The following is an 18,489-nucleotide window of genomic DNA, read 5'->3' as shown; positions in this document are numbered from 1 at the left end:
CACACCTTGGCTCCATGCTGGACCAAATGACCCACCCTGACCAGTCCTACACAGTCCTGGGCCGTTCAATTCACGACAATCTCCACCTCGTCCAGGACCTGATCCATCATTCCCAGAGGGCTGGTCTGTTGAGCACCTTCTTGTCCCTTGACCAGGAGAAGGCATTTGACAGGGTGGATCACGAGTATCTGCTCGAACTCTGCAGGCATTCCGGTTTGGGCTGCACTTTGTCGCCCGGATCCGATTACTGTACTCTGCTGGAGAGTGTCTAATTAAGGTTAACGGCGCTGCTTTGCTTTGGGAGGGGAGGGCGGCAGAGCTGCTCCTTGCCCGGCCAACTGTATTCGAATTGCATGGAGCCATTCCTGCGCCTCTTACGGAGGAGGTTGTTGGGTTTGATTCTGCGCAGGCCGGGCATTGGGGTAGTTCTGTCAGCTTATGATGTGCTCCTCACGTTCACGGACCTGGGCTGACCTGCGGATGATGGGAGACTGCCAGGCGGTGTACTCCACCACATCCTCTGCCAGGATCAACTTGTCAGACTTTTTACAGGATCAACTGGGACAAGTGCTCCGGACTCCTGGTTGGTCCGCGGCAGATGGACCCACTTCCGGAGAAGCTCAGGCCTTTCACCTGAAACAGGACCGGCCTCCACTTCCTGAGAATCCATCTTTGCCCAGCCAAGGAATCCTGGCCGGTGAACTGGCAGGCGTTGGAGACCAAAGTCACCCACTTGGCTGAATTGCTGGACAGGACTGTTCCAAGTGCTGTCTCACAGGGCACGAGTTTTCATCATAAACCAGCTGATCGCCTCCGTGCTGTGGTACCGGCTGGTCACTTTGACCCCTCCCCCGGCTTTGTCACCAATATCCAGAAAACCCACGTCTGGTTCTTCGGGGACAACAGACTGCACTGGGTCCCTGCTGAGGTTCTGCATCTCCTGCTTAGGGAGGGCGGTCAGGGGCTGGTGCGCCTTCACACTCAGGTGGCGACTTCCGTTTCCAGACCCTGCAGAGATACCTTTACATCGAGTCTCCTCCATGATGGTGTGCCCTGGCGACATATTTCTCCCGCCAGTTGCAAGGCCTGAATTATGACACGCAGCTCCTGCATATAAATCTGTGGAGCCTTCGGGTCTCCTTGCAGGCATTGTCCGTTTTTCACCAGGATCTTCTGAAAGTCTGGAACATGGTCGCCTGGCTCTCCCATCAGGAGTGGCGGCTATCTTGTGAGAGCCGCTGCTCAGGAATCTGCTCCTCCAACTGTATAACTTCAGGTGGCAGACAGGAGGGTTGTGGATGCCAGGGTGACCAGGATCAGGAGTACGCTGGGTGGGGGAGGAGTGGGGGCTGCATGAACCCCCACGTGCTGGCTGAGCGCACAGGATGGCAGTCCAACACAAAGCCAAAGCCATCCAAGAACTTAAGACGGTCATACTCGGACCCGAGGGCATACGTGGTCTCGAGGAGGCACAATTGTGTGGTGGGATCCTGCCCGAGAGTTCCTCTGCTCAGACAGAGTTTCACATTGGCCCAAAACCTCGACCCCACCCCCTCGCCCCCCCTTCCCAGATCAGGTGCCTCACAGCTTGAGTCATCTCATGCAAATGCCCTCTGTGCCCTTTGCCACCACATGGAGGCGTTTCCTATACAAGTTGCTGCTGCACACCTTCCACTACCGTGTCCTCGCCCGTTGCCTGGACACACCTGGGTGCGTCTTGTTGCCGCTGGGCAGCGGAAGTCCCTTTATGGAGGGATCTGCCCCCACTATCTCGGGGACGTGGGGTGGAGAGTGCTGCATGTATAGGTTCTTCCGCTTCACGGGCTCCCAAGCGTGCCCTTTTTGCAACCTTGTGGTGTCTGTGGACCAAGTCTATGTTCAATGTAAAAGGCTGCACAGTTTTCTTAAAAATCTCTTATTGATGTTTTGTTTGCACTTCAGTCCCACACTCCTGATGTACGGACGCCTGGTGCGGAGGGGGTGGGAGCGGGGAAGGTGGAGGACCTCCTCGTGAACTTGTTCCTGGGCCTAGCAAGGTGTTCCATCAACAGGACAGGCTGTGGGTGATCGAGGGAGTCGTCCAACCTGACTGTCTGCCCATCTACCATGGCTCTATTCATGGCCAGGTGTCCCTGGAAAGGCAGCATGTGGTGTCCGGAGGGACAGTTGATGCCTTCTGTGCCCCGCTGGCACCATAGGGACTGTGGTATATTATTGAGCTCGATGATCACATTTTAATTTGATGTTTAAAGTTTTCTTTCCAGTTTGTTTTGTTTGGGTAGTTGCCCTCCTTTTAGGGAGCTGCCCTTTTTGAGTTGCCCCTGAGTTAATTTGATTTTGTTTATTTGGTTGGTACACAAAAATGTGGTACCTGATAAGTTCTAATTGATGGTTAAATTAGGAGCCTTATGCTCCTTATTTAAAGCAGGTGTGTCAGACTCCCAGTCTGTATTCAGCACGGAGCAACTGAACAACCGGCTGTGTACAGATGTATGGTGTAAATAAAGTAACTTGGTGATGGAACTTTTGCCTCCGTGGAGTTATTACAATTGCCTTCAGCTGTTTCTTTATATCATGGGGAGTGAACCAAATTGATTCAAGATTGGTCTCTGTGATGTTGGTGACACCAGGAGATGCCAAGATGGATCACCAACTATGAGCGTTTGGCTGAATATGGCTGCAAATGTTTCAGCTTTGTCCTTTCTATTGATGTGTTGGGCACCTCTGTCATTGAGGATGGGAATATTTGTGGAGCCTTCCAGGACCATACCCAGTGATGGTGGTGGCAAAGATGTTGTCTGTTAGGTGTGATTATGTCAGACTTTGCTTGCTAAGTCTGTGGGACAGTTCTCCAAATTTGGTGTAAGCCCCCAGATGTTAGACAGTGTTCATTGGGCTGGTTTTGCTGGTTTTCTAGCACCTAGGATGAAGTCCAACCAGATTCATTCATTTTAAACTGTGTGGCTTGCAAGGACGTTTAAGTGTCAACAATATCGGTGTGGGTCTGAAATCACATGTAAGCCAGACCGGATGTAATGACAGTAATTTTCTTTCCTAGTAATCAGATGGGTTTTTACGAGAATCAACAGTGGTTTCATGGTCACCATTAGACTTGGTTTTAGCTCTGGATTTATTAATTGAATTTAAATTCCACCTGCTGCAGTAGTGGGATTTGAATCTGTATACTGGGAACATCAGCCTGGGCCTCTGAATTACTGGTCCAGTAACTTTATCACTACGCCACTACTTTCCTGCAACCGAGTTGGGTTGGTTGTTGTATGTCTATTAGTCTAGCTGAGGAATGCTTGTCCAAATAATAATTAGTTTAATATATATAACCAAACTATGTACCAAAAACCATGACTAGATGTTAAACTGCAAGAGCCATGAACATTGTCCCTCTGACTCATCATTATAGGAGGTGCTATTTACGCAGCCCCATATGTTTCAAATCCTAACACTACAATCATGTAGCCAGAATCTAGGACACTTGCCAAAGCAAATCTTCCGTGGAGAGATTAAGCTTGGGTGCACTCTCTTGTCAGTCAGAGGAAGCCTGACACAGACTTTCTGAAGACTTCTGTTAGGAGTTCTGATATCAACTTTAAAGCCTGGGACAAGCTCACCCAGGGTCACTGTATCTGACACAACCAATTACAGGTAAGGGGAGATTGAACTGAGGCGCACAAAATTATGGTGGGACTAGATAGAAAGGACCATTTGCCCTTAGCAGAGAGATCAATAATAAGGGAGCATAAGTTTTAAATTGGCAGAAGAATTAGAGGTGACTTGAGGAGAAACTTTTCAGAGATAGTGATGGTAGTCTAGAACTCTGCTTGAAAGGGTGTTAGAGATAGAAATCCTCATCATATATAAAATATATATATTATGTATATATATATATGAATATGCACTTGAAATATCGTCAGCTGCAAGACTACAGGCCAAGAACTGGAAAGTGGGATTAGGCTGTGTGGCTTCTTTTTGGTTGGCATGAATACATTGGGCTGAATAGCCACCTTCTGTTCTAAATGTTCTGCTCCTATTTCTATCCTGATCAATTACAGCAGTTGTAGAACCTGACCATTACAATGCCATATCGTCAATAGGAAGAAATCAGAGAGGTTCTACAATGGACGATAATCTGAGAATGGATTGCTGGCCCAAACGGTGAATGTGAAAATTAACCCATTGGTCTCTTAATAAACCCATAACACAGGGTACTGCTTACAGTTACATAAGCATAAAATTATTTCCCTACACAATGAGATTAATAAATTCTTGGACACTCACTTGATTACAATTCTTCATTTGGTAGGGGACACTTCACTTTGAGGGTCAGTTTGAATGAGAAGTTGTGTAGTAAGTTATAGTTTAGCATAATATGATTAAGTTATATTGACTCAGAAGATCCTTGGTTCAGTATCTGGTTTCCTGCAGTGTTGGCTGATTTCAGATAGAGAAGCATTGAGGATGCTACGTTTTCTCAGTTCCCAGGAAGGAAAAAATAATTTCAACTAGTGACCCCTGTTGAAACTGGGAGAGGTCAAGCTTAGCTAATTTATATGACCATACTTTTGATACTGAAATTATACTGATCAACAGCTCTATGTACAATGTGCTCTGAGGTTCAGACGAAGCATGAGGAAAGTATATTGATTCATTTTAATGACTTATAATATCTTATGTTGAAGTAATTTTCTTTGCATTGGATTACAGTATTGCATCTAAATTGATTCAGGAGCAGTATCATTTCACTCTCATACTTGTACTGCAATAATGTTCTCTGTGGTCTTTCTACACATATTCCTCTCATACATACTGAAATAAAGACGCTAGGTTTCATCATACACATGTTTTCATTATCTATTTCTCTTCATCAGATATTACACTTAACAGTTCCACATTGATGTTATGTGACTCTTTCAGTTGGAATGATCTTCATGATGTCTATTACCAAAAAATTGTTCTCATGGTGTATAGGGAAAACAACTTATAGGTTTAAAGTTTAAAATGATAACTTTGGAAAAGTTTTAACTTATTTTGTTGGGCAGGAAATCCATGATATTGGATGGAATGCCAATTTATACCCTTCCCAAAACAACTCTTCATAAAGATGTAAAATCACCTTCGCACCTGATCTCATCATTTTCCCAATTGGCAGATTAGAATAAAATTGACCCCAAATTTATGTCTACAACTTGTAAGATATGTTGGACCTAAGATACATCTGTAGCTAAGCATTTGACTCATCACTGTGTAATCCAAATTTGGAAAAGTTCTAAAATCTAAGGGAGAGAGAATTAATTTAATTTCATTGCTTGCTTTTAATCTAATAGCAAAACAGAGATGAGGAGGAATTTCTTCAGCCAGAGGATGGAGAATCTGTGGAACTCTGCCACAGAAGGGTGGCATGGTAGCACAGTGGTCAGCACTGCTGCTTCACAGTTGCAGGAACATGGGTTCAAATCCTAGCTTGGGTCACTGTCTGTGTGGAGTTTGCACATTCTTCTCATGTCTGCGTGGGTTTCCTCCGGGTACTCTGGTTTCCTCCCACAGTCCAAAGATGTGTGGGTTAGGTTGATTGGCTATGCTAAAATTGCCCCTTAGTGTCCTGAGATGTATAGGTTAGAGGGATTAGTGGGTAAAATGTGTAGGGATACGAGGGTAGGGCCTGGGTGGGATTGTGATAAGTGCAGACTCGATGGGCCAGCTGGCCTCTTTCTGCACTGTAGGGATTCTATGGCTGTGGAGGCCAGGTCATTGAGTTCTTTTTAGACAGAGATAGTTAGGTTCTTGATTAATAAGGAGATCAGGGTTATGGGGAAAAGGTAGGAGAATGGGGATGAGAAAAATGTCAGCCATCATTGAATGGCAGAGCAGACTCAATGGGCCGAGTGGTTTAATTCTGCTCCTATGTCTTATGGTTTAAAACAAATCATTGCAATTAATATTAGGATGGTAGATGCTAAAGATACATAAGTGAACTGCAGAATACCCAATTAATTCCGCAACCCATAGCTTATGACAGTCTTCTTTACACATGGAATAAATAACCCCTTTATAGGTTTTTAGGCACGTTTCTCTTCCTCCTTGTTCTCCTTAGATTTGACTTATGATGGGATACGTTTCCAAAGCCTCAAGGAACACTTTAATCATTTGCCTGATTGAGTAATCATCACGGGGAAATGGAAGCAGACATCATTTTTTTCCACTGCCATTATGTTTTCCCTAATGAGAACAGATACTTCACCCAACCACACTAACCTTTTCCTTCTGTATCTTTCCTAAATACATTATATATCCTGTAATATTATCAGTCCTAAGTCTGTGTCTGGTTTCTTGCAAAATATTCCAGTTTTACTGTTTTATTATAGGCGTTGTATCACTGTACATTTATTGATTCATTTTTAACCATCATTTTACTCTCCTGTTCGATACCATCTATCCCCTGACCTTTTAGTTATCACTTAGTTCAGTCTTTTCTACGCCCGCTCATTTCATTTATATTCAGGCTGATTTCATTTTCTGTACACCCAATCCTCCAATTTTACTAATTTAAAACCTTTGTCACTTATTTACTTATGCTACAAGATCATTGAACCCACCCTGTTCAGGTAGAGTCCATCTCACTAACATATTTCTTTCCTTTTTTAGTCCCACACAAAGGAACCCCTCTTCCCCAAAGCACCAGCTCTTTAGCTTCGTGCTTTGATAGAAAGAAATTCATCCAGTTCTATAGAGGAGAATATGATGTACAGTCATAGAATATGTTAAGATATTTTAAGTATTGACTTTATGCTTATTTGTGTCTTGCCTCAGGAATGTACATTCACGAAGATGCGCACAGACAGTGCTCTCAGGGTGTTATTCATTGGTTCCCTTCGCCTGAAATGCAAAAGTGCTTGCTGTCAGCGCTGGTACTTTACATTTAATGGGGCAGAGTGCAATGGTCCACTGCCAATTGAAGCCATTGTCTATTTAGATCAAGGAAGCCCAGAATTCAACTCTACTATTAATATACATCGCACATCTTCAGGTATGTCATAAAATACACTTTTGCTTTAGCAACTAATTATATTTTCATTAAAAAACTTGTGTAAAACTCAGTTACCAAATATTGAATTTAAATCAGAATCAAAATGCTGGAAAATTTCAGGTCTAGCAACATCTATGGAGGCAGAATAGAGCCAATGTTTCAAGTCAGGATATGCTGCTGCATAATAACCATTTGCTACCCTCCTGATCTTACCCCTCAGTTGCTCCAGTGTTTTGTCAGATTTCCATCTTTTTCATGACCAGCACATATAGCTTATGCTGATAACGCAAGGAGGTTCATTTTGCACAGTCCTCCTACTCATCAAATTCTAGGCCCCATCCCATCATTCCAATTTCTAGCCCATGTTCATTTCCCCAACTCGCTGCCAAGATTTCTTATTCGCTAATTTCTAGTCTCAAATTTCTTATCTCCCAATTTTAAGGCCAGCTTTCTAGACTCCAGCTCCTGAATTCACTCCTGAATTTTTAAGCCCAGCCTCTTCATTCCTCATCAATATCCAATGGCAGCTTGACAGAATGGGGAAGTCAGAATTAGGCTTGACAATAAATATCAAATGGCTTAACTGATACATGAAGAATGGCAACTGGGATGAAGCTTTGGTAGTCTTCTTGTAAGCTTGATTTTTTTCAACATTAAGTTAAAAATCAATCAGAGAAAAGCATTGAAACAAATACAAAAACATCAAAAAGTAATTTGTCTCATGCATGAGTTGGTAGAGTTAAAGAACCCATGCAATATTTAATGGTGAACATTAGTGCATCTTATCTAAAGCTTCTCTTTAGTCTGCTCGACAGACTGGAGGGACTGATTGTGGACAAGTCACCAGGACCGGATGGAATGCATCCGAGGGTTCTGAAAGAAACGGCGGAGGTGATAGTGGATGCCTTGGTGGTTATTTTCCAGACGTCGCTGGATTCCGGGGAAGTGCCGGAAGATTGGAAAGCGGCTAATGTTACGCCGTTGTTTAAGGGTGCCAGGCAAAAGGCAGGGAATTATAGGCCGGTTAGTTTAACGTCTGTTGTAGGTAAAATGTTAGAATCCGTCATCAAGGAGGAAATAGCGAGGCATCTTGAGGGGAATTGCTTGACAGAGCAGACGCAGCACGGTTTCATTAAGGGGAAGTCGTGTCTGACAAATTTATTGGAGTTCTATGAGGATGTGTCTAGGGCGGTGGATAGAGGAGAGCCGGTGGATGTGGTCTTTCTTGATTTTCAGAAGGCGTTTGACAAGGTACCTCACAAGAGGTTATTGCAGAAGGTCAGGGGACATGGAGTTGGGGGTAGGGTGTTAGCGTGGATAGAGGATTGGTTGTCAAATAGGAGACAGAGAGTGGGGGTCAATGGGTGCTATTCGGATTGGCGGTTGGTGACTAGTGGAGTACCCCAGGGGTCGGTGCTGGGGCCTCAGCTATTTACCATTTATATAGATGATCTGGAGGAGGGAACCGAGTGTATGGTGTCGAAACTTGCTGATGACACCAAGATTGGTGGAACGGCAAATTGCGCGGAGGGTGTGGAGAGTCTGCAGAAGGATCTACATAGGCTGGGCGAATGGGCCAGGAAATGGCAAATGGAATTTAATGTTGGCAAGTGCGAGGTGGTCCACTTTGGTAGGAATAATGGTAGGAAGGACTATTACTTACAGGGCGAAAAACTGCAGCAGGCGACGGTGCAGAGGGACCTCGGGGTCCTTGTGCATGAGTTGCAAAAACCCAGCCTGCAGGTGCAGCAGGTGGTCAGGAAGGCGAATGGGATGCTGGCCTTCATAGCGAGGGGGATTGAATATAAAAGTAGGGAGGTCTTGCTGCAGCTATATAGGGCATTGGTGAGGCCGCAGCTGGAGTACTGTGTGCAGTTCTGGTCGCCGCACTTACGCAAGGATATTTTGGCCTTGGAGGGTGTGCAGAGGCGGTTTACTAGGCTGATACCGGAGTTGAGGGGGTTGAGCTATGAGGAGAGGCTGAATAAACTAGGCTTGTACTCGTTAGAGTTTAGAAGAATGAGGGGAGATCTCATTGAGACGTATAAGATGATGAATAGGATGGATAGGGTAGAGGTGGAGAGGCTCTTCCCGCTCAGAAAGGACAGTAGGACTAGGGGACACAGCCTCAAGATAAAGGGGGGGCGGTTTAGAACGGAGTTGAGGAGGAACTTCTTCACTCAAAAGGGTGGTGAATCTCTGGAATTCTCTGCCCGTTGAGGTGGTGGAGGCTGCCTCGCTAAATATTTTTAAGACGCGGGTTGATGGGTTTTTGATAAGCGAGGTGATTAAGGGTTATGGGGAGAGGGCGGGAATGTGGAACTGAGACACGACAGATCAGCCATGATCTTACTGAATGGCGGGGCAGGCTTGAGGGCTGGATGGCCTACTCCTGCTCCTATTTCTTATGTTCTCTTCACAAGGAAACTATGCTTATACTGCAGCTTTGTTTGTTAAAAAAAATCTTTATCTTAGTTCTGTTCTTTCTAATTTCCTAACAGTTTTCTATTGAATTTTTCAGTGGAAGGACTGTGTGAAGGAATCAATGCGGGACTAGTGGATGTTTCAGTCTGGGTTGGCCTGTGCGCAGATGGCTATGCACAAGGTGATGCCTCTACTGGCTGGAACTCAGTATCACGGATAATAATCGAGGAGATGCCAAAATAACTTTGTTTTTCTTAGCTGAAAATTATTGGAACAAACTGAAGGAAAATAGTTAACGACATAAAAATGTCTCAGACATAGATTTCTAATTAAACATTTTGATAATTTTTTAAAAAGTGAAATTTAAAATAAATGTAACATTCATTTTAGTAAATTGGATGCAGTTGTACTTCTGTACCTGAACTTTCAAGTGTGGAAATGCAAGAAAAATGTAAACTTTAAATACAGGAATAATTTTGACTTGACTGTAAAACAGTTGATATTGATTCAGCTATGTATTAAACATGTATTTTCATTTGCATAAAAATGTGATAAACAACTTAATGGATATCACCCAAAGCAATGTATCTTTTGAAATACTTTTTAGTACTGTACTCCTTAATGTTAGAAAATTGCAAAATTGACATGGCTTGTTTATTGTAGAAGACTCAAGAATACTGGGTATTCATAGTCTTTAAAAAAAAGCAATCTGGAAGATTTGAATAGCACAAATTTAGTGTAAGAGAACAGAAGTGATCACATTCAGCCTGGATATATTAGTGTTGGTGAATTAACACAGTTAAACATCAGATTTATTCTACCTGAACCTGTTCTAAATCTGAAATATTTGTATATGATTCAAAATAATGTGCTGAAGTAGAAAAATGTCCATCAAAGCCATTTAATGCCTTTGATTCCACTCAGCTGAAATCAGCAACTAAACAGATATTTTAAAGTAGCCACATAAGAAAAAGTCTCAATATAATGAACTGACAATATTAAAATTTGCGAGTTGACATCACCAATAATGATTGATAAAGACCATCAAGATCAACCTTACCCAAACTCTATAACTTCATTCTTTTGTACCATAGATGCACTTAGACAGGCTTTTAAAGTAACATTTTTATTTAATTCTGCAATTTGGAACAAAGCTCATTGCAATATTTAGTTTTAGCAACATTATTATGACATTCATACATTGGCTTGTAAATTTTCCCAGAGGACAATATGTAAACCTTTCTTGCTGAATCATAATTAACTTAATAAATTACATTTTAAAACATATAAACCACTATTAATTAAGTGTGCATTATTGTACCAAATGTAGTTTATTACAAAAGACCGTTGCAAGAATATAAAACGAGTACCGTTTTTATCAACTCAGTCTGACATTAGTTGCTTCTTGTATTCTATTATTTACTGATGATGTCAGGAAATTTGAACTTTTAAAGAGTTAAATATTAATAAACAACTTACCTAGAGACAACAATTGATCTTCAGAAGTTTAACTTTTGAGCTTGAGGGATGACACCCACATCCCATGAATGGAAAAAAAAACTATATCCACTTTATAAAGTTTCATAAAATACAGTCAGTTATATTTTAACAGTTGCGGGTGCTAAAAGTTGTCAGTAAGCTCTTGATGTTCTTCTCATTCTTGTAGACTTTTGTTTTTAGGTAAAATAATACTTCTCTGTGATTCAAATTCTGACAACAGTCTAAAGTTCAGGACTGATGGAAACCAAGTAAAAATTGAGATACATTTTCATATACTAGAAATGTAATGCAACATGCAGGAGTCACTTTAAGCACGTTCGGAACAACTCCTTTGTAAAATCCATGAACCCCTTCATTTCTGAAAAACAAATGGCAATTTTCCATTTTGGAATTACACATTACTGTAGTAAAAATAACCTCCCATTTATATACAAGTCATTATTTTAGTCACAACGCAAAAACACTAGAAAACCCAACTTAACATCCAGGGAGTTCTTCTCTTTATATTTTTAATGTTGAAAGCTAACATCAAGTTAGCACTGGGACCTGGGTTCCATTCCCAGCTTGGGTCGCTGTCTGTGTGGAGTCTGCACATTCTTCTCGTGTCTGCATGGGATTCCTCCCACAGTCCAAAGATGTGCAGATTAGGTGGACTGGCCATGTTAAATTGCCTATTAGGGTCAGGGAGACTAGCTAGGGTAAATGCATGCGGTTATAGGGATTGGACTTAGGTGGGATTGTAGTCAGCGCAGACCCGATGAGCCAAATGGCCTCCTTCTGCATTGTAGAATTCTATGATTCTATCAGGTATTCCAAACTATTGCCATTAATGAACATATAAGAATCACAGAATCCCTACAGTGCAGGAGGCCATTCAGCCCATCAGGTCTGCACCAACCACAATCCCACCCAGTCCCTATTCCTGTAACCCCACATATTTACCCTGCTAATCCTCCTGACACTAGGGTCAATTTAGCATAGTCAATCAACCTAATCCACATATCTTTGGACTATGGGAGGAAACTGGTAACTCATGCAGACAAGGGGAGAATGTGCAAATTCCAAACAACTACCTCAGGCCGGAATTGAACCCAGGTCCCTGGTGCTGTATACTCAAGATTCACATGCAATTTGAAACTTTTTGAATTGTTATCACTGCTGTGGAGACAAAAATAGTTTGGAATTTAATTAGCTATGTCCCACATAAAGCAAATAGTATATGTTAGTTGAAGAAGAAATATTCAGATATCAAAACATCTGGAACAAAACTTGAACATCTCATTCCAAAGATGATTATACGACATTCCCCCAAAATGCTTAACTTTACCAATCTCATGCTGTAACATTGCTTGGAACTTTTGTTTGATTCTTTCATGGGATGTGGGTTTTGCTGGCAGCATTTATTGACCATCCCTAATTGCCCTTCAGCGGAGTCAATCACAGTAGATCTGGAGTTACATATAGCCAGGATGGCAGATTTCCTTCCCTAAAGGACATTAATGAACAGATGGGTTTCTATAACAATCACCAATGATTTCATGGTCATTGCTAAATGTTTAATTCCACATTTTTTTTTACTGAATTCAAATTTCGCCATCTGCCATCGTGGGATGCAAACTAGGGTTGCTGGATCACTAGTCCAGTGACAGTGCCACTGTACCATCAGCTCTCCTTAATTGGTGAAAACAGCTTTTTATTTCACCTATCGTCAGCCTCATCTGCCATTTTTAGGCAGAGAGATTGGGAAAACCTTGCAGAAATTATACCTGTATAGTCCAATCTTGGAATGGTGCTCATAGCCACAAAGCATAATACATCCAGCCAAATTGAAATCATGTGAGTTAAGACGCCATATGACAATTGTTAGGGTGTCAGATCAGAAACCCCAAAGGTATTATGAAACCAGATTAGCCTCCAACAATTTTCTATTTTGACATGAATTTAAGGAAAGGATGCTTTGCCTCAGGAGTGATTTCACTGACAAATTCAGGATTGTTTTATCAAAATAAACTTTATTCATAGGAAGAATGGTAGGAAGGACTATTACTTACAGGGCGAAAAACTGCAGCAGGTGACGGTGCAGAGGGACCTCGGGGTCCTTGTGCATGAGTCGCAAAAACCCAGCTTGCAGGTGCAGCAGGTGGTCAGGAAGGCGAATGGGATGCTGGCCTTCATAGCGAGGGGGATTGAATATAAAAGTAGGGAGGTCTTGCTGCAGCTGTATAGGGCATTGGTGAGGCCGCAGCTGGAGTAGTGTGTGCGGTTTTGGGCGCCGCACCTGCGCAAAGATATTTTGGCCTTGGAGGGAGTGCAGAGGAGGTTTACTAGGCTGATACCGGAGTTGAGGGGGTTGAGCTATGAGGAGAGGCTGAATAAACTGGGCTTGTACTCGTTAGAGTTTAGAAGAATGAGGGGAGATCTCATTGAGACGTATAAGATGATGAATGGGATGGATAGGATAGAGGTGGAGAGACTCTTCCCGCTCAAAAAAGACAGTAGGACTAGGGGGCACAGCCTCAAGATAAAAAGGGGGCGGTTTAGAACGGAGTTGAGGAGGAACTTCTTCACTCAAAGGGTGGTGAATCTCTGGAATTCTCTGCCCGTTGAAGTGGTGGAGGCTGCCTCGCTGAATATTTTTAAGACGCGGGTTGATGGGTTTTTGATAAGAGAGGGGATTGAGGGTTATGGGGAGAAAGTGGGAAAGTGGAACGGAGCAGCGACAGATCAGCCATGATCTTATTGAATGGCGGGGCAGGCTCGAAGGGCTAGATGGCCTACTTCTGCTCCTATTTCTTATGTTCTTATATACCTCTAACAAAATGAAACAATTTAGCTCTTACCATTGAATAATCTTTAAACATGAAAAGAAACAAACTCTTAACTCCCAACTTATTACTATTCAATTTCAATTGAGCAATATTTCTCAGATAGACTTAAACCCCACTTTCAAAATAGTTAGGCAATACAGATGTCCTTACTCTGATTTGGATAAGAGTTCTGGAGCTGGCAGAAAGCTTCCAGAGAGAGACACAAAGACTCTTTATTTCATGTCAAGCAGCGACTACCTTTCTTAGAATAAAAATGAAACTGCTTTTCTGCTATAATCTTAGCCCCTCCCATTTCTAGTATCACATGATACTAGAAATCATGTGATACTAGAAATCCCTGTACACCTAACTCACCTTATTACTTTAATCAAAAAAATCCCCATTAACCTTCTGCTAAATAAGCACTTATATGGCTAAAATAAGTAATTATCCTGCTTACTCAGTATCTGCTGCATTCCTTCCAAACAAACTGACTCTCTGTAGAAAAAACATTGTATTATAAAGCAGTTCCCCCTTGAGCGTAAAATATATCAAAATAGCACTGTATCATCACCATGATGAAAAACAAATATGCTCATCTAGGTCAATATAAGCACCAAAAGATCCTTTTGGTTAGCCCAAAGCAAACAACATCAACAGTTATATAGTATCATTAACATAAGAGTGACAAGGTGATTAGCACGGCTACCTCACAGCTCCAGGGACCCAGGTTCCATTCCTGGCTTGAGTCAGTGTGTGTGTGCACATTGACCGCATCTTTGCATGGGCTTCCTCCGGGTGCTCGGGTTTCTTCTCACACTCCAAAGATGTGCGGGTTAGATGGATTAGCCATGCTAAACTGACCCTTAGTGTCCCAGGATGCGTAGGCCAGAGGGATTAGAGACAAATATGCGGGGCTCGGGGGATAGGGCCTATCCCCTGATAGGGTGGGATTGTGGTTGGTGCACAAATGGGCAAATGGCCTCCTTCTGCACTGTAGGGGTTTTATGAAATGAACATTTCAAAGCATTTCACAGAAGTATCAAAAAATGAAGTACCAAGTCAAAGAAAGGAAATATTAGGAGAGACGATCAAAAAATTGGTTAAATTGGCTGGCTTTGAGGAAGACCGTGGATGAGGAAATGGATTTGAATGGTGGAGCTATCCAATAGCTACTGAATGGTTACAGCATAGTAGGAGTCAATTCGCCATATTGGGGGTGATTTTACCATTTTTGTTCTTAAGCGCTGGGTGGAATTGAAACTGAGAGAGCTTCAGATTCGACTTTTAGGCCCGTTTTTAGTCCCCCCACCACTGCCCCCCAATTAGCACTCTGAAAAATTTTGAGTGTGTCAGATTTGCGCTGAAAAAGCTGGTGGGCGGGGCTGCAGTAAGCCTGCAGAGGGAAGTTGTGCACATGTGCAGCCCTCTGATGCTGCATATGCGCATTAGCAATAGCAGGGATCTGACATACAAGAGAGCTTTCAGGCCCCCGCACCTGTAGGCTGCTTGAAGCGGCTCCCTTCCCTGCAATTGCGGGAACCATGAGCCAAGATTCAGTCCCCGCTGGCACCACCCCCATCACCGCCCCTCCACCGCCCAGACCAATCACAGATCCCCCCTCCTCCCACTGCAAAGTGGCAGTGGGCCACTTTTCCTTCCCATCTTTCCCACCAATTACTGCAGAGTGGCAGCGGGCCTTCTCCTTCCCTCTCTCCCACTGATTCCTGCAGAGTGGCAGCGGGCCTTCCCTCCTTCTTCCTCTCCCACTGATCTTTGCAGAGTGGCAGCGGGCCCCCTCGCCTTCCCCTTCAGCAATCAATGCAAAGTGGCAATGGGTCCTCACCCTCAGGTGATGGGTTAGCACTGCCCAAGGGGCACCCCCTTCCTTGCCCTCTGCCTCCCAGGGGGGCCTCAATAGCTTCCCGTTCCACAGGCGAGGGCACGTTAACTGCTCCCTGTTCATGGGGAGCATGTTTATTCCTTCCCGGCAAGAGCCTTTCCCGGCAAGGTCATAAAGGGGAGCTGAGCCCAGACAATTTTGTGCCGGGCTCGGTAAACAGATACAAATGCCCATTTTAATAAACTTAAATATATTAGCCTGCTTTTCGACCATTTCTGCTGAGAGGCTGACCATGCCGGATATCTGCCACTCATAAAACGTCGCCAGCCGCAAAAATCGATGCTGATCGCGCTCTACGGCCCACTTTACCATGGCATTGCGCCCAAAAACAGGTACAATGCAATGGTAAAATCGACATCATTGTATCCATGCTGGTTCTCTGCAAGAGTTACTCAGTTGGTCCCACCTTCCTAGTCTTTCACCATCACCTGACAATTTTTTCTCTTCTCAGAAGCCAATCCAATTCCTTTTGAAAATCACAATTGAATCTGCCCCCACCACCCTCTCAACATAGTGCATTTCACATCCTTACAACATGCTGCATAAAAAATATTTTTCTTATATCTTGGTTCTTTTGGCAACCAGCTTAAGTCTGTGCCCTCTAGTTCTTCATCCTCTGGCAAAGGGATGTTTATCTCTTTTGACTGTTTAGATACTTCATCATTTTGAATTCTGTCAGATCTCCTCTCATCCTTGTCTTCTTGAGGGAAAATAACTCCAGCTTCTCTAATCTACCCATATAACTTGAGTTCAATAAGTGTTTTAAATTATAAATTCTTTAAAAGGTTCATTGTAAATTATTTGCATTTGTATTCTATGACACGATTCATAAAGCCCAAGATCGTGTGTGCCATTTAACTGCTTTCTCAACCAATCTTGCCACCTTCAACAATTTGTGCATATATACATATATGTAGGACTAAGCAACGTGTTTTCTGATGGCGGAGCTGACTCTACATTAGCTGCTGGCAGGATCATTTAGTCTCACTGATATCTACAACAGTTTGCACGGCTTGCCCATCCCACCACCAGGGAACCCATAGAACGGTGGGCAGGAGTTCACCTTCATCATGACCAGAACATTCCACCTGCGGAACGGCTGCAAAATCCTACCCATATTCTACTTGATATTGTCTCTCCTTGCTTTTGCAACCAAATTAAACTTCACACTACTTTGCATATAATTACATCTGCCATATCTTTACAAATTCAACCAGCATATGTCCCCTTTTATCACAATCCTCACAGTGCATAACACTTTTGTGCCACATATAACTTTTGAAAGTGTCCTATATACCCAAGTCTAGGTATTAATACATATTAAGAAAAATAGTGGTCCTCATACCAACCTCTAGGAGCCCCATTATATACTTTCCTCCAGAAAAACAGCCATTCACCAGTAATATTCCCTGTCACTAAGCTAACTTCAAATCCACGCTGCAACTGTTTCTTTTTATTCCAAGGGCTTCAACTTTGCTGGCAAACCTAATATGTACTGGGTGATCCAAAGTCTTTTGGAAGTCCACATCAACTGCAACTCCTGAAATCATCTCAATCAATACCTCAAAAAACTCAAACAAGATAGTTAAACATCATCTGCCTTTAACAAATAAATCCTGGCTTTTGTTAATTAAGCTTGTCCAAGTGACTGTTAATTTTGTCCCAGGTTATTGTTTCTAAAAGCTTTTCCACTAAGAATAAACTGACCGGTCTGTGGTTGCTGCATTCATCCTTACAGGCTTTTGTGAACAAGGCTGCAATAATTGCAATTCCCCATGTCTTTGGCACAAGCTCTGTATCTGAGGAGGTTTGGAAGCTAGCACCTCCATAATTTCCACCCTTCCTTTCCTTGGCATCCTATCTAGTCCTGGTAGTTTAACAAATTTAAATGCAACCAGCCCGCCATCAATTTTTAGCCCATCCGGTATATCAACTACCTCCTCTTTCACTATTATTTTGGCTGATGTTGTCTAATTGAGGACAGACATTCTTGAGGCTGCTAGTCTTTTCCCTCTGGGTTGCTGACATCCTTCACGGTTTGGTGAAAACAAGTAGGCTGGATACTGTGTGCTGGACTGACATTTAAATATGACACCTTCAAATCCGTCAGCTCAGGGTAGGTGGACTTATCATCTGCCGGCTCACCAGGAGAGTAAGAGGGGAATAATTGTGTATAATTAATGAGCTTCCAAGTACAAAATTTGGCCTAGGGTCTTGCTATTCTAGTGAGCAGGACAGGTACTCTTGGAGCCACCTGCCACCACATTGAGTATCAAAACAGGATAATTCTACCCATTGCTTTTAGCAGCCACAGAGTTCATCAAATGGATTCCAAGTCAATTTGACTTCGGTATCATCATGAGTATCCCACTTGCATCAGTTTAAGCGCTAAGTTTCAGAACCATCTCTCCATCACTAATCATCTTCATTTCCATGCACTTAAATAGATATTACACATTTTTGAACACACTGATGGCAGTTTATACATTAATAAAATCCCACGAATTGACGATGAAAGTAAATAATACACCAAGCAGGGCAGCAAACATGTTTCCATTCTTTGTGAAGGTATTTTCTCTATTTTACTGAGGCACAAATCTAAAGATTGAACAATGGATGTTAGACTCCCTGGTATAGCTACAATTTGGGTCTTACTTCTTTGCAGATGCCATTAATCTCATAGGTTACAAGGGGATTTGAACATGTCTCACACTAATAAGCTTTGCACTGGCCACCTATTCCACACCGCAATGGTCCACATCATGCTGTTCTCATCTATCCCACCATCTTGGACATACATAAAGATTCTTGCAAGG

The 18,489-nt window shown here is 42.8% G+C and overlaps 2 protein-coding genes across 2 annotated transcripts in view; one reads left to right on the top strand and one right to left on the bottom strand.

Moving 5' to 3' along the window:
* LOC145346460 (frizzled-6-like) overlaps positions 1-9,963 on the top strand; it is a 91,899-nt gene extending 81,936 nt beyond the window's left edge. Inside the window, exons 9-10 of the mRNA XM_080193762.1 lie at positions 6,823-7,039; positions 9,561-9,963. Coding sequence (XP_080049888.1) covers positions 6,823-7,039; positions 9,561-9,706 — 363 coding nt within the window. The 3' untranslated portion in view covers positions 9,707-9,963. The remainder of the gene's footprint in view (positions 1-6,822; positions 7,040-9,560) is intronic.
* Positions 9,964-10,618: 655 nt separating this feature from the next.
* Positions 10,619-18,489, bottom strand: part of LOC145346461 (solute carrier family 25 member 32-like) — a 30,112-nt gene continuing 22,241 nt past the window's right edge. Inside the window, exon 7 of the mRNA XM_080193763.1 lies at positions 10,619-11,321. Coding sequence (XP_080049889.1) covers positions 11,192-11,321 — 130 coding nt within the window. The 3' untranslated portion in view covers positions 10,619-11,191. The remainder of the gene's footprint in view (positions 11,322-18,489) is intronic.

Source organism: Carcharhinus amblyrhynchos, chromosome 8 (genome assembly GCF_965287045.1).
Source record: "Carcharhinus amblyrhynchos chromosome 8, sCarAmb.v2.hapA, whole genome shotgun sequence".
Lineage (NCBI taxonomy): Eukaryota > Metazoa > Chordata > Chondrichthyes > Carcharhiniformes > Carcharhinidae > Carcharhinus > Carcharhinus amblyrhynchos.
The sequence above is the reverse complement of the archived record's forward strand: the minus strand, read 5'-3'. Positions and strand labels throughout refer to the sequence as shown.